Source organism: Aquila chrysaetos, chromosome 8 (assembly GCF_900496995.4).
Source record: "Aquila chrysaetos chrysaetos chromosome 8, bAquChr1.4, whole genome shotgun sequence".
Taxonomy (NCBI): Eukaryota; Metazoa; Chordata; class Aves; order Accipitriformes; family Accipitridae; genus Aquila; species Aquila chrysaetos.
Window position 1 is genome coordinate 13868505 of NC_044011.1, and position 23548 is coordinate 13892052.

At 41.2% G+C, this 23548-nt stretch overlaps 1 protein-coding gene across 2 annotated transcripts; it reads left to right on the forward strand.

The window, feature by feature from the left end:
- Positions 1–1645: 1645 nt before the first annotated feature.
- On the forward strand, positions 1646–21338 carry GINM1 (glycoprotein integral membrane 1). Of its 2 annotated transcripts, none has more exons than XM_030022837.1 (8): positions 1646–1778; positions 10686–10745; positions 10919–11015; positions 13817–13968; positions 15924–16080; positions 16839–16969; positions 18402–18565; positions 20445–21338. In XM_030022837.1, exons 1-8 carry the CDS (start codon positions 1683–1685, stop codon positions 20551–20553), a joined length of 966 nt encoding a protein of 321 aa, XP_029878697.1. In that variant the 5' UTR covers positions 1646–1682; the 3' UTR covers positions 20554–21338. The 2 variants fall into 2 exon arrangements, with proteins under 2 accessions (XP_029878697.1, XP_029878698.1); XM_030022838.2 differs by lacking the exon at positions 1646–1778 and adding an exon at positions 9705–10524.
- Positions 21339–23548: the final 2210 nt, after the last annotated feature.

The window sequence follows — 23548 nt, forward strand, 5'->3', positions numbered from 1 at the left end:
AGAGCACAACTCATAGTTAGGAATTTAGGTAATTTAAACTTCCTCCCACCAGCACATGCAAATGACTGCAAGTACCAACAAGAGCTGCATTCTTGTAGCTGCCATCCTATCCCTGAAGGCTCTTGCACATCCCTTACGAGATTCAGCAAAATGTCTTGTTGGGGAGCTGAGTTACCATGTAGTTTTCTGCCTCAGGAGACTGCACAGTGAACAGACCCTTTACCTATTTCTTTCAATTTACCAAACACAACAGATTAAAAAAAATCTTAAGGACAGGTCTAAGAGAAACTAGGTAAACTAGGTGGTGGTAAAGAGAGGTGGTGGAAATTAAGGCATCAGTTTTTATCCCCTGCTTCCGTTACTGACTTGTGTGATTACACAGAAGGCAGTTAATCAGCTTTATTTTTTCTATTCTCTAAAATAGTACTAACTACTGATAATACATGTGTTTAGGGATGAAATATTTGAGGTTTTCATGTAATGTGTATGAAATATACTTCACAATATATGACTCTTCTAGGCCTCATTTTCCAATGCCTTGCATCTTGTGCCAGATGTTTATACCAGTGTCTCATGAATGCAAACTGCATATAAAATACCAAGTTTCTGTGGGTTTTATGATTTATGTTCACTATCAACCAAGCAAGGAGTCATAGAGCAATATAAAATCAGGCTACAGATTGCATCAACAGGACAGGTAACTTATTGCCCTGCCCTGGCTATATTAAAACCTCCCCGGACAAGTTGTTGAGATGTTTGCCACCCTTACCGTTAGAAAGTTTTTTGTTAACTGATAACAGCCATCTTGCTCGTTGCAAATAAAGCACTTTTTATCTTCATATCCACCGAGGACTTGGGAGATGCAGGTTGTTTCCTTTCTCTTTGCCCGAGACTTCTCTGGGTTTTGACTGCCGCTGTTAAGTTTCCCTCCTCTTTAAAACATTGCCTTGTGCTTTCTTCCTTTCTGATGGCTCTTTCTGCTCTCCCCCGGAGCCCGCTGCCTGCTTTTGCTTTCAAGAAACCTTTCTTGACGTGTGGTGCTCAGAACTCTCAGCCCAGCACCACTCCGGCCAGATAGCCCTTGCCATTTGCAGAGCAGAGGGACAGCGGCGGGTGTCTTACGGGCGTGAAGGCAGTAGGTCGGTTTGAGAAGCCATATCATAAATAGTAGTAATTATTAGCATTGGCTACATGGGTAATTCTCTTATTATGCAAAGTGCTTTCAAAGGCAGTAATCATCTATTAACGGTAACGGGCGTTTGTAGGAGCAGGCGCGTCTCCGCGCGTTATTCTGCAGCGCCTTGCTCGGCATCTTGCAGCGGTCGCAGGAGGGCACAAATTCAGCCGTTTCTCTCGCTAAACTTTTGCCCCTCTTCCAAAAAAAAAAAAAAAAAAAAAGAGGTCGTTCCCGAGCCGACACCCGCCCTCAGCGGGGAGCTGGCAGGGTGGCCTGGCCCAGAGACAAAGCCGGCGTTATGGGTGCCCACCGGCGGGGAGCGAGGCGGCGGCCCTGCGCACACCGCCAGGCGCTGGCTGACCGGCCCGGCCCGGCCCGGCCCGGCTGCCTCCCCCGCTTCCTGCCGGCCCGGCCCGGCCCGGCCCTGGCCCCGGCCCCGGCCCCGCCCCTGCCGCCGCCGCCGCCGCCGCTTGTTGATGTTTCACTTTAATTCCCGGGTTGCAAGATGGAGGCGGCGCTGGGAGGGCGAGAGCTGCTGCTGCTGCTGCTGCCGCTGGCCGCCGCGCTGCTGGGCCCGGCCGCGCCGCTGCAGCTGGGCCAGGTACCGCCGGCACGGGGATCGGGATCGGGACCGGGACCGGGACGCGGTGGGGCCAGTCTCAGCCCCTGTCCCTCTCTCTCTCTCTCTCCCCCTCTCCCTCCCTCCCTCCCTCCCCGAGGGGTGAGCCGGACCCTGCCGGGGCGCTGGGCGTCTCCGGGCCGCCTCGGCCGGCCGGGATCGGCGGCGGGAGCGGCTGGCGCGGCTGGAGGAAGCGGGCCGAGTCGGTGGCACCGGAGGGCGGTGTGCCGGGGACGGGGACGGGGTTTCCCGGCTGTAGCGCTTGGCAGCCTAAGGTGTATTACCCCTGCTTGCAGCGCTTGACCTGCTGCCCAAGTGCGTTTCGGTCTAAAATGTACACAAACGGTACGAAAGGCGTCTGCCACAAACTCGGTTACCGTGGGTGTAATGCTTCCCTCCTCCCTTTAATGATTCGTTTCTATAGGATTTGGTATGCTGAAATAAGTATCTGACAGGTTGAGGGGGGGAAATAGTTACTTCTATGTAATGTAGGTGTATTTATATTGTGGTTTTATGCTTGCCTACCCACATCTTGATGGTTCAGTGCTTTAGGAGTATGGGGTGCGCTAGGTCCACATTTGCTCCTACTGATTTCTGTACTTTTGAACTGAATTGAGAAAAGAGTTTCGATGTATTGGTATATTACTGGGCATTGTGCTGTCTGTTTTTCTGTTCCAGTACCTATGCTGTATCTTGGTAAGATAGTTTTAAGTTAAATTGGTGGCTTTTTAAGGAGTGGAAGGAATTTTTTGTGTACTGCTGGGGAGGTCTTCTCAGTGGGAATAAAAAGATGTGCCGTGGCACCGGTGAGCTTTGACCTCTAGAATTACAGAAGAGAATTGGGTACTTCTGTCTGTACTTGAATCATGACTAAATACATCCTCTAATTGTTATAATCGTGAACTCAAAAGTGTGAGATCGCAAAGAGGGAAGAGCTGTGTTGCGTTTGTAGTCACTTGTCTAGCCAATGTGAAGTTGCTGTCAAGTGAGTAAATTTATTATGGCTTTTTTTCCTCTAGAGGTTTTGGGTTTTTTTAATTTAAGTAAAACGTTTCCAAGAAAGCCTGACAAAGGCCCTGTACTGGCACATCCTGTGTTGCAAAGCGGGATTCCTGGGCTTACTTCCTGGTTTCTGCTTCTCTATATGAACATTTGAAGAGAGATCTGCTTAGCTTTGATATCAAAATGGGGATCTAGATCTCCAGACACCTATAAAAGTGCAAGAGTGCTTGAAGTCAGGTGCACTAAAGAGAGCAGAGAGGGCTCAGCCCTCAGGTACTTTGCTTATCCCTCTGAGAAAGGGAGTGCTAGCTTGAATTTGCTAAGAGAGACATGAAGTGACAGTGGAATAGAGACCTATGCTCTTGTTTACCTTCTACCTGGAACCTATCACACTTTCACACCAAAACTTCAACTCAGTAGCATTGAAGTTGTTTGTCGCAGCTGGCAGTTGTGCAAGTTGTGGAGGCACATCTGTGTATGCTGTCTATCTTTGGATCTGAATGCGTGAGTGAGCATGGCACAGGGGTGCCGGAGCGGTCCCGTGGATGCCAGCTTGAGGTCAGAAATAGAAGAGGTATGTTTTAGAGTGCTAATAGGGCTTGACTTAGTAACTGGGGTGTAATGCCTTATGGGCATAGCTGTGCTGTTTGTGGGGTTGAGTTTGTCCGTTTGTGCCGTACTTCTTAGGTGGTCTGTCAGCTCAGTTTTTTCTAGCTGGAAGTGTCTGCACTTTTTTAGTTTTGTACTGGTGTGGTGGCATAAGTACATGCAGAAAAGCTCTTTTAAGAGTCAAAAAGGGAACATACACATTTTTACTTTAGTATTTTTTCTTTTTAAATCTCAAACATAAAAACCTGTGTTCCCTCCTGCACTATTTCTTTTTGTACATATAGGATCATTTTTGATGTAGAAGGAACAATGCATCTTGAGAAAGTTTTGAGTAGAAGAATTGTTGGGTTTTGACCATGAGCTGGTTTATGGTGGCCTGGTAGAAACAGAAGTGCCTAGGCAGTGGGAATAGGCAGAAGAGGAATGCCGTGCTGTCAGGTTGGCTTCAGAAGCAATAAGCTTAACAACAGTGGGCGATGGGGTCAGAATAATTGTGGTCTTTCCTCAGTATGGCTTGGGGCTGCAGACTGGTTGGGAGCAGACAGCATCAACATGTTCAGCTTTTCTTCAACTGGGTACCACGACTGTGCCGTCTACAATTCTGTGAGCCCACTGGCAGCATACTACTGGTAGCTTCGCAGTTTGTAGTTCTTGTATGTGGTATTAAAGTTCACCTCCAAGTTGATGGTCGACTGAGGAAAAACCTTGAAACATTGGAATAACGTTTTGTAAGGCTGAAATGCTTTTGTTCAGCTCCGGAATGTGAACGCCTCCGTTGTTGTGCAATACTTGTCATTTCTTAAATAAGCTGTTTTGAAATCTGGACTTTTTTTTTTTTTAAAACATTAGCATGTGTGTTTTGATTTTTCTTTCTCCTCCTGAAATTTGGATAAGCACTGGGTTACAGATTGATTGATATTAGTCAAAGGTTTGGGTTTGTTTTTTTTTTTTTTAAATAGGCAGAGAATGATGCAGTAAGACAACTGACCTTCACATTAAAGTAACCTGTTTTTCTGGTGCAAGGTCAGGAATTAGGTTTTGTGTTTTAGAGTATTTTTTTAATGTGCTGATAGGAACTGGCTAAAAGCACAGTGGGCTGAATGCTAATGGTATGTTGTTTGCTTACTCTGTTTGCCTCTTGATAATTTAGGTTTAGCAGTGTTCTTTCTAAATAGCATACTTGCCTACCAGACTTTTTTTTTTAGTGTAGTTGCCTGAAAAATATTGCTTTCAGATCATTTGTTGGCTACAAGAAACCTCTGTGTGGATGGATTATTTCACAACAGGAGAAAGTAATCTTCACTACACCAACCATTTGCAGTGAGTGTAATGTGTTTTAATCGAAGAAACTTGTCAATAGTGACATGCTGAAGTGTTTCTTTCATCGCTATATGGCAGTTTATCTGTTAACAGCCTGGCACATGTTCTGAACTTTATGCCTAAAAGATCTGACATCATCTCTCCATGTATATTTGATTAAATTACAGCAGTATGATGCAACCATGTCCCAGTGATGTGAGACTAAGTATTCACTTTTAAAACTCCTGATAAAATATTCATAGTATGAGTTGATTTAATAGGGAGAAAGCAAAGGCAATTAATTCTAGCAACATATGTAGGGCAAAGGAAAGGATAAGCAATATTATACTAAGGATCATTGTAAAGCAAGGAAGGAATATAAGTGTGGTTGTTCAGAAAAGTAAAGCAAAAGCATTATGTTAGATTTTTATATTGACTACGATAGTTCAGCTTTAGTTACTTAAGCAAATACTGGATTTCATTATCTTACCCTAAATACTGTCATGCAGTTTAATAATGCTAAACCTTACCGGAGAAGATTTTGTACTAAAATTTTGTAAAATGTGAGGGACTAATTATCGTCCCGCAAACTTGTCATGTCAAACTTGTACCACGATTATTTCTTAACTCGGTTATGCCTGATTGCAGTTAAGACTCGTCCTACAACATAGGTCTGTTCTGAGTCTGATGAAAGAATTATGAGAAGCACAGATCTCTGGATTGCAAATATACAGTTACACTGTTTGGAGCCAGTTGTCCATGTGAGTGCCAGGACTCAAACAGTAGGAGTTTGGGTGGTAGTTTTGTTTGTCTGTTTGAACACTTTTTTCCCATAATTTCTTTTCAACTTTAGAAACAAGTTATTAGTCTTGTCTATTTCTTATCTGTTTGGCAACCTTCATTGGACTTTATATTTTCCTATCACCAACAGGATATCCCACTAGTGCCTGTGTAATTGATGCGAGGGGATTGTCTGTCTTTCAAGTCTCTGTACAGCTGGCCATTTTGCGAGGCGTGATGCCATCTGTTCCTAGTGCTGCCCGCTCCGCTTCCCACAGGCCTTCTAGTGCAGAAAGAGCCTGGTTCGGAGAGCCTCAATGGAGAACAGCTGTGCTTTAAGTGGGCTGGCTGCTAGCAGCTGAATCTAGATGGGGTTTATGTGACTAATGCAGTTGTGTAGGACTTAAGGGTTACGCTGTACTGGGAGAGACTGTATGGTGCACCCCATCAGGTACCCACTGCCCATGGAATGAGTTTTTCCATGATTCTGTAATCAGATCTGTTTGAAGTTCCTGCGTGATTAGACTTAAAGCTTTGTCTTGTGCGGCATTTTTCATAAAAGGCCAAGATTAGGTGAAATGTTCTCTGTAGATTTGTGTGGCATTGGTATGGGGAGTCTTTAAGAATTAATGAATATTCCCTTTTAACTTATACCAGATGCTTTATATTCTTTGCTGCCATCTTTTCTCCATCTTGCTCTTCTGCTACTAGAGCAATTATACTGCCGCAGTTAACACTCCTGGGTTCTGTTGCAGCACATGGTGAGAGAGAAAGGATTAGAAAATGATCACTACCTGCTTATCTCTATTGATCCAAGTTCACAAAAATTCACTAGCTCAATGTAACTTATGTAGCCACACTGTTACTGCTGTTGCCTAGCTGTCCTAGAACAGAATGACATACATCTGTGGTAGAAGTGCTGTCCTCTTTACAGGTACTGTGGCCATTACCACTGTAAATATCACTGCTGGAGCACTAAAACAATGATGAGAAATCGTAGGATGATGTAGATGTCTCAGGAGGGACATCTACATCCTATAACAGCATTAAGAATGATAGAGCCATTTTTAGTGTAAATTGGAGAGTTTTGTGTGAAGGCATTCACCAGCACAGGAAGGGATAAGGTGCTGTGAATGATGGTACAGATGTCAATGGTAAGCTGAAAGCACAACCTGATTCCTGGGGACCTGAATTGCTTCTTGGGGCTGTCCTTTGATTCTGGCTCTGTCAAAGTGCAGCTTTCTCAAATATTCCCATGAATTGAGGACCTTTTAAATTACAGGACTGTCTGAAACTTACGTGAACTTTCATGATATTGTTAATACTGAAAAGTGTATTGTAAGTTATACAAACAAGTTTTACACTCATAGTTCAGGCTTCTCCAGGACTTGACTGGGCAATATTATGGATTACTGCAGAGGACCCATGTCCTGCTCTCGGTGACTTCGTTACTACAGGATTGGCTTACTATGCTTTCAATACACAAAATAAGTGATGCGGAGTTATTTACTTTTCTTAGTGCTGAAGTACATAGCCACAAGACATATGTATAGAACACCTTTTTTTTTTTTCCTAAGCAGTGAGTTTTATTATGGTAACATAAAAAAGTATTTTCTCTGTTGAAATTAAAGGGTGTTTCATAAGCCTGTGAGTCTTCAGCCCTAGGATTGGAAAGATGGGTACTTGAGTTAGCACTGGAGCACTTTCTAGCAAGTATGGCTTCTCAGGCCAGGCATTTCATCATGAAAGCACGGTACAAGAGCTATTGGCATGCCAAGTCTGTTTCCCTCCCGGTTTAGCAAGCATAAACAACGTGTGACTCTTGAACACTTATTCATGAGCAGATATCGAGGGGGTACTGACCGGGGTTGTGTTAACAGGGGGAACGCTGTGCATCACCCATTCCCGGCTGTGGGTGAAAGCGGGTCAGCTGGGATGGTGCTCTGCTCTCCTGAGAGCTACTTGCAGTAGTCCCTTCCTCTTTCCCCTAGTCCTCCTGCCTGGCTTTTCATTGTGTTTGGCATGCATCTTGCGGTTCTTGCTCTCATGTAGATTTTGGTATGGGATGTGTAGGGTCAGGAAGATTGGCCACAGCCAGACCCGTTGAGTTTTGGGTGTGGCACTACAGGGAAGACAGCAGTGAGGAACTCTCCTGCAAGGAAGGATTAAGCTTGCAGAGAGCGTTATCATAAAATCAGGAAGACTGAGTTGGAGGACTGTTATTTTCCATGGGAAGATACTATGAAGAGTCATGAATGACCTGTTCATAAATTGCAGCAAGGAAGCTTCAGGTTAGACGTTAGGAAAATTTTTAATGTTAAAGGTAGCTGAGTAGTAGAGTAAATAGTTGAGGAGAGTGTGAAGTTTTTGGACATCACTGGAGAACTTTAAGAATAAGTCTGTCAGGAATGACATCGATGTAATTTATTCTGACTCTGGAAAAGCTGGTCTTCCTCTGGTCCTCGAGATGTTTCTGTATCAGTTCAGGAACGTTTGGAGCAAGAACAATTGAAAACTGATTATTTTTTAGCACCAAAACTTTGAGATCTATTTGAAATGTTTCTTGGCAAGACTGGCATCAACTCTGGTGAGACCGCTTAGCGAAGAAGCAAAACAAGAACATGTGACAACTCAGGAGAATGGATGTACAGAATATGGGAAGTTATCAGTAGAATTTGATGGATCTGGATGTGAACAGACTGGTCATGGGAATGGCAAGAATAAGAGTTCTCCGTTGCTTGTGAGCACAAAATGGCAAGGCTCATGGTGTAGCCGCTGTAGTGGAGTATTAATCATTGCTCTAAGCGATTGAATAGCTTTATGAACCTGTGCCGTTCAGGAGATGCACCACCATCTCCTGAGATGATGGTGAAGATGGGCATCTTCTAAGGAGATGCTGCAAGGACAGGCAGACCGTGCAGCAGAGCCTATCCAACAGCCTGTGGCCACCAGGACAAGTAGCGCAGCTCCCTCCTCCCAGCTGCGTTCTTGTGTCTCTCATGCTTGTCTGGCTGTTCCTTGCTTGTTCAACTGACAGAAAAATAGCCTGGCAAAAAAAAGGGAACGTTTTCCTGCCAATTTAATGAGCTAAATTGGCTCACTGACTTGGCATAAATGAGAGGGGAGGATGATGTGCGGGAGAGATCTACACTCTCTTTTTTAGTGGCAGAGGCAGCAAGCGGTTAAGCTGGCTTATTTGTCTGCACGCTATGATCTATTTTTTGTAACTTTGACAGCATGGAAGTGATCCACTGAAATATTTTAATTTCTTAAACATGTAATACGCTCTTCAAGTGCAAGTTTTTAAGTATGTACCGGAATTCATGACAGTGCTTGTGGATACTATGTCAACAGAATGGACAGCTGTTCTGAAGAAAATTAATCATCGTGTATCTAGCTCACTTTGTACATTTAGTGCTCAGTTGTTGAGCATATCTATATTGCCCCATGCCCTTAATTTTCAAATAAAGCATTGGATTAACAAAAAAAGTAGGGGGGATTTTCCTTTTTTTCAGCAGTTACAGGCTATCACTCATTTCCTTTTTCTTGTAATCTCAGTGAGTCATTTTGTAGATGTTGAAAAAAATTGCAAAATACTTTCTGTGTAAAAGAACTCAAATTTCATTTAAGGCTTAAAACCGAAGGACTATTAAGAGTGCCTGGAAAATGCATCTTTTGTGCCTTTTGAATCCCCAGAAAACAGAAAAATCTAAGAAGTAATGACACAAGGTTTTGGTAATCTGTGAAACAGTTTGAGGGTGTAAAAGACGTACAGCTTTGAAAAGTCAGTATAAACACCTGTTTCCTAGAAGGGGCATTGAGAAAGAGATTCCTCTGCGGTCTCAGTGGCCAGAGAGTTTTCCTACTGATTTGACAAATGCGTCTGAAGCATCAATGACAAGGCATTTCCAACCAAAAGGTTACCTGTGTTAGATTTTAAGCCATGCTTTTCATGATGCCAGATTTCTGCTGAATCAGATTTGGATGTTGTTTTTCAGTTTTTGGCAGTCCTGGCTACCTGTGTATACTGATTAACACCCGTTGATTTAAGGATTTTTTTACATTATAGTCACACTTCAGAAGCTCTCTGTTCACGAATTGGGACTATGTTATGCTAGGTACTGTATATTTCAAGTATCTCCTGGCTGAAAATTTAGTGTTTTATAAAAATCCCAAATGAAAAGCCTTCTTATGTATTTAATTTTTTATTTATTTATTTTCAACTCTGAGCAAGATCAACGTTTTATTGACACATAACTTGCTTTTTAGCTGTTAGTTGCGAAACCATGACTCAAACACAGAGCGAAAGAAGATGCTGAAGGTATGAAGAAGTATTCCAGAGGAAAATGAAATGCAATTAGAATCATTTAAGGCTCCCAAAAGGCAAATAGGGAGCTTAACGTTATCTCTGAAGAGGTGACTCAGGAAAGCAGTGTGGCAATCATTACTTTTGGCCATGTCCAAGAGAGATTTGGCTTTTGTATGTAACTTTTGTCAGGGGCAGGCCTGGGAGATTTAAGGTCCCATCTGCAAAACAGCCCCTGAAATTACAAGGGGGAAATAAGAGGACAGAATGAGTGAGTCAATAAATTACAGCTGTTAGGGTTTGAAAGAAAGAAGCAAATCCCCATTAGCTGTGAGTTTGGAGATGTCCCGTGTGGCATAATTTGGGAATCATAACCAAATAAAAGAAACAGGATTACTGCTGACACTGACAAAACTGAGTGTTCTTTAGTATAGGCTAACATGTACTAAATTATACTTCACCTTGAAGACTAAGCAGAGTGCTTAAAAAACATTTACAGAGAATCTGATTTTTACCTTGTATTGTCTGTCATTTTTCAGGTAATATGAGAGACTTCTTTTCCATTATATCCATGTGAAACAAGTTCTTCTGAGAATCCAGCTCTATTATTATTATTTTATCTTTATTTAAAAAATCCCTATCCATAAGGGGATGCAGCTGTCATTCTTTCTCATCAATCCTCTTTATTAAAAAGAGGGGAAAAAAACTCAAACCAACCCTTACATGAAACAAGTAAGCATATTGCTCTTTCTTCTATCTGCTGGATAGAAAGCCTGGGAATGTGCTCTGGGGATTGTACGTTGTCATTCTGTCAGGACAGTGTGTGAAAGTGGCCTGCAGTGGCTTATGTGTTTCCTCAGAAACTCACATCTCTTCTCACTGCTGTTTTCCAGGAAACCATCAGAGTCAATGTTATGATGTTGAAAACCAGTGGAGAATTTCACAAAGGACAGGTTTGTCTGGTTTTTGTATTTATTCAGTGAATATGCAGTGAAACAAAGTCTGCGTGTGGATGCAAATGCATTGTTTTGTCTGACGTCAGTCAGTATGAAGTCTGTTCCTCTGAGAACAGAATTGTAGCATGGGGCCAGGAACCACACACTTATTCTGTCTGTCTTTCTTTCAGGTTGTTTTTAATATCACCTATGTTAATGGACAGGTATATCTAAATGATTTTCCTATGAAAAGTGGGGTTGCCCACGTAACATGTCAAACAATAATATGTGAGTATTCTCTCTCTCTCTCTTTTTTTTTTTCTTTTTTTTCCCCTGGGGTATTTGGCTTCCCTGTTATCTAGTAACCAAAGCTTACAATGACTACATGTTCTCCTACTCTGCAAAACTGAGCATTGTAGAAGCAAATCATTTCCCAAGGTAGGATAATTTTGCTACTAAAATGGGTGGGAAAAAATCTTACTGCCTTGTTGTCAAGTCCCATTCACATGCTTATATATAAAGGGTCTAATCTGAAATCCAGAGTCTGCCTATCTTTTCAAAAGAATGTTTTGCACTACAGGCTAGACAATGTAAACAGAAGGATGCAACTCCACCCTGCTAATGGCTGTGTCCCTAGGTTGGTTGGCATATATCCAAAAGGAGATTCAATAACAAAAGTATGAATTATTGTTAGGAAGATCTTTTAGTTATCTCATTTCTGTGTCTGCTGGACAAACAAGTTTCTGCTAGTTAGGATATTATAGCACAAATACTGCAGTTTTGCTAGTGTCCCGCAGTGGTTAATGACTTCACGTTATTTTGAAACTGCTATTTTTTCCACTGATTCAATGCTATACCTTTTGTGAAAGACCAGAAAGTACTGTGATTTTTTGAGATCAGAGAGCATACTGTATAATTAATTAAACAAGGGCCATTATGCTCACTTGATTTAAGCTTCTGTTATATTCAGAATGATCTCTTGATGGATCAGGTGCAGTCAGTCTCTAGCTTGGTTTCTGAGGTCATCCTCTCCTTAAAATCAGACATTTACTTTGAGAGTACTAATGCTTTTTCTAAATTGCTTCTCTGAGCCATGACCTTGTTTCTTGAACCCTTCCTTCCCAAGCATGATCAATTATTAATTTGACACTATTTCTTTTCTGGAAAGGGAGAACAGTAATTAATTCCTCTTTTTCTGGGATAGTTATTCCTATTGGTTCTATTTTTTTCTATCCTAGGGTAGAAAAACATGGCAAAATGTCATTTACCTGCAAGGTAATTGACTCCAAAAAAAAAGATATGATTTTATTGACTAATTCTGAGAGATACTGAGCACTGTACTGTAGTTCCTATTAATTTCCCAAATGATAGTTGTATAGCTTGCAGTGACTACAATTATGAATGTCAATCTGAAACAGTGAGAAAAATACTGATTTGACCTGGAGCTAGGAACCTGGAACTCCCTATCTCCGTGTTTGGGTCTGAGTCCTCAGCATAGTATGTCTCTCTAATGTTTGTAAAATGCTGAAGGAATATAGAGATACTTGTTGCCTGTTAACAGAGGGGAAAAATACTCCTGAATGTATGTAAAAATCAATGTGAGCCAAGTATTCATGCTCTTGAATATTAGAGACCAAGTCTCCTGAGTGGTGTTGTCTTGACACTGTTGTCAGATCGTGCCTGGCCCCTATATCCCCACTTGAAGTTCCCACAAATGTCAGTTTTGGAAGCATATCTTTCACTCCCATTGAGTGTAGTGGGGATTGAGCAGCCTGACACATGAAAGGTTGGGACTACAGGGAGCTTCAGCTACTTGGCATCTTAGAGGCTTTGGTCCTTTAATGTATACTTGCCGGTGTAAGTCAGAAAACATTCAGCAACCAGGTTAGTGCTCTGGCTCACACATATAGGGAACCTTTCTCTTTCTCTCTAACCTCTTTCTCTCCTTCTGCCACTTATTTTTGCAATGGAAGATGTTGCTAAATGATGTTGAAAAGTATTTTTCTGTATTTAAAATAAGCAAAATACCTTTATGAGGAAAGGGATCATGGCATAAAAGTAATGGACACACTGAGCTGTTATTGTGTAATGGAAGGACACTAGGCCAGCCTTCCCCCACATTGTACAGCACTGCAAGTGACCCACAGCACTAGTGACACAGAATCAGGGGCCAGTTCAGTCTCAGTTCACGCACTTTGCTGTCTGCATGCTGGAGAGATCTGTCACCTCCCCTCTTGCACTTCTGCAGCACTTCAGTTCTAGCATGCCCTCACCTGTAGTAGAGGCATGGTAGTTGGCAGAAGGATACTAAGTTTATGCGGAAACAGTGAGGGTGGAAAGGCAGTTCCCTGTGTACTCGTGGAATATTAGGTTGTTGAAATAGCTGAAAGCTTTTGGGTAGAAAGGGAGTTTGAGGTGTCAGAGGTTACATATGAAGATGGGGAGGGTGGGGGCAGAAAAAACACGTATGAGGGAACTGACAGTCATCTTGAATGGTATATGCAGTGTGCGTGGAAAAGAGCATATTTGTTTCTGTAGGAAGAGGAAAGGGAATGTTGTGTGAATCAAGATGTTGACACAGGTGGCTGGCTGGGCTGTGGTATTAACTGTTATGAACTCCTCTGGACAAAAAAATAAGAATGTAGTAATAGCGAAGCCAAAGAGTGCTGCTTAGAGTGCTTTAATGCAAACATCAAAGGCAGGGTCCGTGACATTCCTTGCAAGCTCTCTCAGTCTGGGGGTTGTACAGTGCTGCTGTTGTCTGCTGTGTTGTATCACGAGACCTGCTCCAAGTTTGATTTGGTGATATACTGGTAAAAAATCATGGCAATTGTTTTACCTGTTGCCCACATTACTACCCCTTATAACAGTGGTTAGTGGAAGAGTTACGATCAGCATGGTCCGTACAACTGTTCAGGCACCTCTGGTTTGATGCTAGTGGTCCTCTGTAGTTGTAATGACTTTTCCATTCAGCTGTTACGTGTGCAAAGGCATCTATGTCAGAGTTGCAACTGTTTGCCCCATGGTTGCGTACTGCTTTCTGGTTGGGGTGGCTTCTGTTTGAAAACTGTGACATTGTGTGTTAACAGTGGAGAACGGAAACTCGGATAACTTACCAGATCAGCAGCGCCTGGGAACCATCAGTGTTCGCATCATGGTTCACGAGTGGCCTTTGGCATCCAGTTCTGATTTGCACCTGATTGTCATTCAGGAAGAAGTGACAGAAATTGATGGAAAACAGGTAAAAAAAACCCAGCCTAACACTCTGCTTGTTTTTAATTTAGGAGAGGCAAGTAGTTAGCAAGGATTAAAAGGTTTACATGTGTCTGGCTGGTGGTTAGAGCACAAAGTATATAATCTAATGCTAGTTAGCACAGTACTGAGGGAGATAATACCAACCTAAGTTGCCTGTGTAGTAGCAGGGGTGTTTCATGAGGAGACTTCAAGTTTTAATGCTTCTATTCTTATTTTAATTATTAAGTGTTGGATGACTTTCCCTTAAGCTTGTTAGAGTATCATTACCTCTGTCACATGGTCTTTCAACAAATGCATTTATGCAAGCAAAGTCAGACTCAGAAGCAATATTTCATTTACTAAATAAGGTACAGAATAAATAAAAGGGGCATGGGCTCGTTCCAAGTCCTGAGGTTTTCCCCATTGTTTATTCCAAGCTAACAAAGTGTTTCAAGCATGTAGCATGGGGGACAGCTTGCAGTAGCAAACTCTTATGTCAGGTGGGCTTGTTGTGAAAGCCCACAACACCTGAGAGCTTAGCCTTAGAATATTTTGCATGTAAGATAATTAATTCACTTGAATAAAAGTCTTGATAATGAACATGGATTTTGAGATGAACAGACCCCCCCCCCGCCCCAAATTCTAACTGTATCTGCACAAATACCAGTGAATGTGAGGGGTTACAATTCTAGCCGAGATTGAAGTAATGCAGAACTGAGTTCTCAAAATCACCTATACAGTATAGTTATTTTTCCAACCAGAGAGGTTCTGGAGAGAAGATACAGCTGCTGAAGCCAGCAGACGCATCAAATTTTTGTTTCAGTACATGTCTGCATCTTACATGTGGCCAGGCTCTTTTGAAGCTGGCTTATGTTCTGCTGCCTTTTTTTTAAAAGGGAGAATGATGATAGTACTATTGATCCTTAATTAATTGCATGCTCAGCGTGTAGTATTTTTTACAGGGATCTGCATCGTATCAAAATCTTACTCTGTTAATGAAAAATCCCACTGAGAGATTTGAAGCTTTTCTAATGAGGTGTTTATCCCACTGTTAGGAGGCTAATATATCCTGGTTTGATTCAGTTGTTACACAACAGTGCTGTTGTGTTTCATATTTCAAACTAAATAACAAAATGCATTTCAGATTTTCACAGGGACCTGGTAAGAACAACGAGAAAGCTAATGCTGTTTCCTTAATTGTTCCTTTAAGTCAAAAGCTTTCAATCTTTCTCATTGGTTATCAGCTGACAGTAAAGATCATCTGTTTCATTGCATTGTTCTGTGCATGTTCAAAGCAAAAGGAGGTTGGCCTATAGGTCTGAAAGCATAAGTGAAACTGTATCACATGCTGCATTCCTCTTTTGTTAGTTATACTTCTATGTAGCAGTTACAATTATGGTCACAAACTCTCTGGATTTGTCATTTCTTGGCCTCACAGTGCAGTTATTGATGTTAGTAGGAGTTATGCTGAATGTATTCTATATAAGTGATGTTTGCAGTGATTAGGTGAAACGAGTCCAGCACATCACTGGAAGAGGAGGAAGAAAACTATTCTTTCAGTTGTTGAAAAAAAGCAAAAGCAGAAGTGTGAGTCTTGCCTCAGCAACACTTTAAACGTTTGCAAGTGCTCTTTAACTACGCACTTGGGTGTTCCAAGTCCTAAAACGCCTTCCTGAAAGAGGATCATAATGAACTATGTGAGACTTAGTTAAAAGCCCATGGAGTGACTACCACATGCTTTTGCAGGGGGAGAGAGACCTAGTCTGTTCAGCATATTTTCTAATGTGGTATAGTCTACAGAAGCGTGGTGAGTAAAAACAAAGAATACTAATTCATGTTATAACATCCCTATTCTAAATCTTAATGGCTTGGGAGTTTTCTGTGATGTATTGGTTTTCTCTGCCAGCCTACTTCACTCTCACTTTAAACTCAGTATTATCAACATGTTTGCATCTCTTGTAGGTTCAGCAGGAAGAAGTAACAGAAATAGATATTTTAGTAAAGGACTCGAGAGTGCTTAGACATTCAAACTACACTGTCCCTTTGAAAGAGAGCATGCTGTATTCCATCCCAAGGGACAACGACATGTTATTTACACTTCCCAACCTTGCAGGAAAAGGTATCTCTCTTAGTTGTTACATAATACTTTTATCCATAGTTGATGTATTGCTTTACAAGGGTGAAAGAACATCATTATTCCTGTGTTCTACATAGTGAAACAGTTTCTTCATTAACAGGGAAGTGTTTCGTTTTATGTGGTGGTTCGTTTTTTTTTGTTTTTTTTTGTTTTGTTTTGTTTTTAAAAACACCTACATTCAGCTCTTCCATGTTCTAGGTATTTTGTTTGTTTTCAAATCTGTTCTCCTTTGAAGCACTTGGTACTTCTAAAGCTGCAGCCCAGACATCTCACAGGAATAAATTTCTCTCTTAGTGCTATGATGGAAGTTTCTGTAAAGCTCCCCCTTTTTCCTGAGAATGAAAGAGAAAACTGAAGAGGAAATACCTGTCTGGGTCACTTCCAATAACTTAAAAGCAAGAGAAGTTATCTGATGCCTTAATCTTATTTCAGTTTTGTTTAATCAAAAACTATCAAGGATTTCACAGGAGATTAATATTTTGATCTAGTTCATCACCTTTTAATCTGGCGACAGCTGAAATTTACAGCTAAGGGCACAGCTAAAGGCTGCACTGTAACACTGCTTCTGCTTCTTACCAAATTCACTACTCAAGTAAAAATAAAAGTCAGCCTTCTGTGTTCTTGCTGTAAATGTGTGAGAACTGTACTATAAGTATAGAAATGCAGCTTGTCTTTGTTTTCCTGAATAGTGAGTCAAATAAAAAGCAAGCCCCCCACTAAATCTAGCTTTTCTTCTTCAGATACTCAAGATCCACTGCAAACTACCAGTCAGTACCTCATCCAGCAAGTAGAAACTACAGTAGATGAAGAGACATTACCTGGCAAGTTACCAGAGACCCCTCTTAGGATAGAACCTCCATCTTCTTACAAGGTAGTTTTGTTGTTTGTTTACTTTAATTATTAGTGTATACCTTTAAAGACTGGTCTAAAAAGGAAAAGCAGTTTTTTCCCCTCCCTCTGTTTTTTTCCCCTGTTTCCCCAGAGATGAAATGCATACCGCTTGGTGACATTTCTATGAGGAAAAGTTGTAGTCACATGCTGCAGACAGAGCTGAATGTTATTCAGTATTACAGTTTGAGGGAATAAACTTCCCCATTTTTAGTATTGTCTACAGAAACACATACAAATATTATGTTTTCCTCCTTTGTGGATGTTCACAGAACAAAAAAAACCCAGCATTGTTAGGATTCAGATAGTGGGCTTTTCTCATGTAAAGACCAAACACAACATCCACTTAAAGATCGTTAAGAAGGTATGTAACATTCCTAGGCCTTTGTCTTTGGTCCTTTATTTTTAATTTGAAAAAAAAGCAACATAGAATTGCCATTCCTACTTAACCTAGTATTGACTTCTCAGAGTACTGTTTTGCTGCTTTATATTTGTTAAAAACTAGGATTTTCTATTGTGTGAGGTATCTGACAGTAAACTGACTTCCACTGAAGTCTGAGAAATCCCCACAGCCAACCACTAAAAAGAACAGACCTTTACAGACATACTCTAGGAAACTTAAAAAAATAACCAACTTCCTAAATTACCCCTTAGCAGTGAGGAATTGTTGGGTTTTTTTACTCCAGCAGGAATGAAATGGGTTTCTAAATCCTGCAATGTTCTGACCTCACAGATACTTCATGAGAGTGAGTTGTGATATTTACATTATACCAAGCTAAGCATTTATAACGATTTCAAATATTGTTTAGCTTTAAATTACATCATTTTTTCCTGACTCTGCTTGAGTGCTTACCCCTGTGGGAGATGGGCCATTGGTCTCACCTGCTGTAAGAAACACATAACAGCTTGAGAAGTTTCAGTTCCAGGTTAGGTAAGGATGGGCTTGATGGCCTCCTCTGTGGCTGAAAGACTTTATAACCTACTACTGAGACAGGAGGGCCAAAACAGTAAGCTGGAAGTTACAGATAGGCTAGAGAAGGTGCTACCTCTCTCCTGGGCTGTCAGTAACCTTTTTCCCTGCTGTACACTGCCATGGTATCATAGCTTCTCTGTGCCTAGGCCAAATAGCTCACCCTTCACCTGCTCTGTTCAAGTGTCCTTTATTTTCTAAAGTGGCCTTTCCTTTCAGGGAACTCTGCTAAGATGATCAGAGAACTAAACCTTCACCCATTCCAAACTTTGTAGAAGAAAGAGGTCCGAGTCACCAGTTAATTCCATCCTGCTTTTATGTATGTTTAAGCATAGATAAATTTAAGTAAAACCATCACCATGTAATGTGATTCAGCAGTAGCTACAAAAACTGCACTTGCTGTGTTTTGCAACCTATCTTTTTATTTTTACCTGTTTGGTTGTAGGTGATGTGCCAGTGGGTAGAAGACTTGAGAAAAGGGTTGTGCAGATTCTGGTTTCGATCTTTACCTGTCTTCTTTAGTTTGATGGAAGTCATTGTAGTTGGAGTTGTTGGAGCAGCTCTTATTCTCAAACTCTTAAAGGTGATTTTTCCTTCCTGTGAAAACAAGTAAGTAATTTTTGCTATTTTTTTTTTCCACTGATGAAAGCAAAACATTAACTAAAAAAAATCTTTCAAGAAGCAGCCCCATTCTGTAGGAAGATGGTGGGAACAATTCAGTGAAAAGGCTGCCGGTAACTTTCCATTCCAAGTGACCTTTTGACACATAGGCATTTCAGAGGAACATGGGAAAATCTTTCACTGGAAATGTCTTTAGCTTGGCTGTCATACTGCCAAGTTTTTACCAAGTCTTCTAAGGACTACATTGTGAGACACCATTAACATAGCTCTAAGAGAGGAGGGTGAGAAGCTAGAGCTAAAACAATTCCAACAACACTAAAGCTTTTCCTATTCTACTGTGTTGGACTTATAGTAGTTATGAAAGGCCTCAAATTTGGCTTCGCAAATTTGTGTGGGAATTCTCCCAAGGAGGAGCTACCTGTATAGGCAGTTTATAAGCTGTAGTGATTGATGCTAGCATTGGTGGCAAAAGGTCATAAATAAAGTTGACTGCAGATGGCTTTATTCACTCGGTGTGTTAGTAGCAACACTAATACTTTTCAGAGAAGTAAGCTCTCAAAACAAGCGGTGGAAAGATGAATTAGTAACTGCAACTAAGAAATCAGTATAGATTTAGTGCTGGAATGGGCAAGCATGTATATTTTAAAGCAACCCAAGTCAATTCTGGAAGTCCTAACCCTTGGAACCATACCTTCTTTCAGGAGAAGTGACCGACAGTGTAGCATGCTTCATCACCCACAAGCACAGCTGATGTCTTCAAATGTAACTGACCAGCTGTGCTTCTGAGTGGCTTCTAAGTGCAGTTAATTTATGTATCCACCCAGGGATATGAGTGGCCTTAGTTCTTCTGACAGAGCTAGAAAAATGGAGGGTTGGAAGATCAGGAAGGTTGGAAACTGCAGTGAGAAAAGAGACCATGCTTCCCCCTGATGTTTCACAAAGCATGCTGTCAGATTGGAGTACTTTTAACTGATTTGTTAGAGCAGAAAAAGCAAAGAAACACTTTGCACTCCCCACAGCAGTAAGCAGCTTAGCACTGCCACATGTTGAACTTTGAACTAAGTAGAACTAGGAAGAAAATTCTAATCCCCATAAACTGTTCAGCAAAGTGTCTGACAGCCTGTCCATGGCAGAGGTCAGCACAGAGCAGAGGAACCAGCCTGCAGTAATTTCTCTTCCAATTGGAGAACATGGCTTTTGTGCATGGTTTGTCAGAGTATTTCAAGAAATTGTAACACTGGAAGGATGGTCCTTAACCCCCTTTTAAAAAAAAAAAAACCAAACAACAAAACCAAAACAAAACCGCCAAAACAACAACGAAACAAAACACCCACCAAAACCACAGTCATTTTTTTGCTACCTGTATAAAGTGGTCCTGTAAAAAGTGGTGAAAGTTTAATTTGTGATTGTAAACCAGTAAGAATGAGTAGGAGGTCTCTTTTGGTGAATGACACAGTTGCCAGTGTGAGTCAGGACCTCCCCCCAGGTCTTTAATGCCATTCTACAGTACTGTGATAAAACTAGAGGCTTTAGCTAGTCTTAGAGAATTAGGTGCAAGGGCCTGACAAAGTAGCCCGACAGCAGGTAGTTTTAGGCTACTATGAAATTAAGCATATAGAGCCTATGCTACTGATATCTCAGATGCAGAAACTGGGTGAAGGGACTCCTCTAAAACCACAGCTGGTACATTTGGAACCAGTTTTCCATCAAGTTTTTGTTCTTGCTTCATAAAAGAGATTATGAGGGTAATACTTACTTGATGCATTGATTTAAACTAAGTTTGGGGAGTTTAAGAATAAACCTAATTTTTAGAATATGGAATTGTTTTGTATATTGTTTTCTAATGCCAGGTAATCTTACCTTTCAGAGGCATCCTTCTCCTGGATCAAGTCAGCTTTGTACCTGTGATTACCATCAGCTTGCCTTCAGATCTTCCAGACAGGAAAAATAATTTAGATGAGAAAGCATGTACTTAATATTGTGTTTACTTTGGAGTTACTGTTTTTTAAAAACAAATTTTTAGTTGACCTGAAATTTGGCACTTGATCTTAATACCTTGTTTGTTTCCTACTAAGAAAACTAAGTGAGTTGATTCATTGGTAAAGGGACACTCAGGCTGAGGCCCAAAGCTGAATTCCCTGTGCCTCTCCGTAAACATGCAGCCTTTTCAAAAGCTTCAAAATAAAACAGCTTTCCACCTTGAGGGCTATCATTGGTTTTAACTTCTGTGAAGTCACTTTTCCACACCTCAGACAGGGTGCTGGCTCCCTTCATGCCCATAGTCAGCTATCCTGAATAGCAAGATGATGAAATTCAGGGTGTCCTGAAGTCTCCAGATAGCATTCTTCAGAAAAGGACGAAGGAGTATTGCAAACATCAGCTGTGCCTGCAAGCCTAAACAAAGCTGACCAACCTGGTTTCAGGTCTCTTAGGGTTGAGTGTGCCTTGCAAGGAAAATATCACTACCAAACATTTGTGCTACTCAAGTAATTTGACATTTTGTATATGCAAAATAAAAATTAAAAAGGCAGACTTACACGTCAAGCACTTTATACTTTTATGGCCCCTTCCACTCATAAAAATTGTTAGCACTTGTAAACAACGTGCTTTTTGTATCTGTGACAGCAGTACTATGTGAAGTCTCAAAAGAAAAAAGAAAATTCTACAAAAGTACTGGCTTACTATTGCCAAGTAGGCCCAGTCTGCCCATGCTGATTTGTACTGTTAACATTTTTCAAATAAACATTTAAATTGTTTATTAGACTGTGTTCCTGTGTGCATCTATATTTAGTTTAGTAAAATAGTAGTTTGCCAAATGTGTTAGATGCAGGGTAGTATTTGTCTTTTAGCTTTTCATTGTTCTTATTTACAAAAATTGTTTGTCAGAAGAATGACTAGGAGAAAAATAAAAGAACCTTAACTACCTGGCATTAGACTGAGTACAGTTATCATTTGAGTGATCAGAATTATCTATGTTCAGCTTAAGCTTTTAGAGTGAGGGAGAAAAGCTAGGATTCCCCCCCCTTGAGGAAAGATTATCATAAGCTTAACGAGATCTCTAAGTTATTCAGATACTTGTCCTTACAGCTGGTCTGTGACAGGAACAGCTCAAGTTGTCTCACTAATCTGACAGCACTGCAGTGATGGAAGAAACATTTCTAACACTGACTTGTCTTGCAAAAAAAACAAAACGAAGAACGCTACCTAGCAGCGCAGCATGGTATACGTCAGCCTGTGATAACAGGGACGCTGCTAAAAAAAAAAAAAAAAGGGAAGTTTGAATTTTATTTTTTGTTCTAGCACCTTGTGTGTTTGTACTTCGCATTTACTTCCTCAAGCTCAGTGTCATTAGACCATAGGAGCCCAAACATTTGCCAGATGTCCAGCTGAGTAAGGATGATAGAAGTGGGGGCTGTGTCACAAGCGGCTGGGTGCTTGGGGCAGGTGTGGAGCCATGAGACACTGGAGCAGGGCAGCTACTCTGCTGGTCGGGAACCAGTGGCAGCGACTGACAGCCCTGGAGCCCCAAGCAGTGCTTTCCAGGACCATACCATGAGAGAGCGACTGTAACGAAAACATAACCGTGTAAGACAGAGGTGATGCTAGAGCTACAGGGGCATCTGAATTAAGAATTCAATTTAGTGAAAGAAAACACATGACAGAGGGGTCGTCATCCATGGCTAAACAAGAAACTGCTAAGACTCTGGCACAGGAATGGTGACTGCACAGACAAGAGCAAGTCTTCAAACAGTTGTAGACAGGCAACTCTCTGTATGTTGGAAATTAATGCTCTTTCCACTTCAGGAACATAGCCCAGGCATATTTGAACATATAGTTCAAATAGAAGTGATGTATAAGGCTGAAATTTAGCTGCTTCGGGGGAAAAAAGAAGAAAGTAGGATGGACATGAAACACAACAGTTCTTCGTTACTGCACAAGCACAGTATGAATTGTACTGCAGATGGAAATTCGGCAGCTGTTACCATGTGCTCTTTGCATTCGTACTTCAGAAACTAAACGAAGCACCTGCACAGCAACAAGAGATTTAACTCTAAACAGCTGCAACATAAATGAGTGGTTAAGCCTGAAGAAGTTTTAATACTGCTTCACAACTTGGCCAATTTCCATGAGCAAAATAATCCTCTTCTGTATTGTGTTCTAAAAAGTTACAAAGCACAAGGAAAGAAATACTACCGTCAGATGAATGAAATTAAATAAAAACCAATAGTGCAAATCTTGAACACAGTAATTGCCAGACAGTATTACTGTGCTATGGAGCTGGAGCTATCAAGTCTTAAAAAAGCGTTAGTGTCCTGCTTTAGCATGCACATGGTTTTCCTGAGTCATAAAAGCCTCATGCCTTTCAGAAGAGCGCTACTTTCAGCTGGGACCACTCTGACCCATTTTGTAAAACAGTTTAAAAACTCCTTCCCACAACTAACACAGTTAGGAAAGGGCAACTGTCCTGCATGCCAGTCACAGTAGGTCTCATTTTTCCAGGATGTGAGTTGACAGAGATACAGGTGCCAGCTAGGGGAAAGAAAGGGGGTGCAGAACTAAGAAAAAAAAAAAAAAAAACCAACAAAAAAACCCAACAAAAAAAATCCACTACTACCCAAAAAAACCCACTCTGTAGGATGGCAGTAGGTTTTTAGGAAAGGCAAAATCTCTTATCTCACCACAAATTGTGCCTCACTGCAGCCCCCCTTGTTCTGTCTCACCCTCAGAATGTCTCTCTGCCTTTTACACACACCGAGTTAAGCAGCCCTGGCCCTTCCCTCCAGAGGGTTTGGTATCATCCTGTTCTGCATTCCAAAACAAAACAAACCTCTGAGCTACAAATTCAGCATCTACCACTTTCCCCCTGCCCCGACCACGTATTACACAGGTGTTCACTCTGTTCATTTAGAGCAAACAGGGCTGGTTAAGCTGTAGTACTAAAGTATTGCTTTTAAAATGAAGTTTACTTTA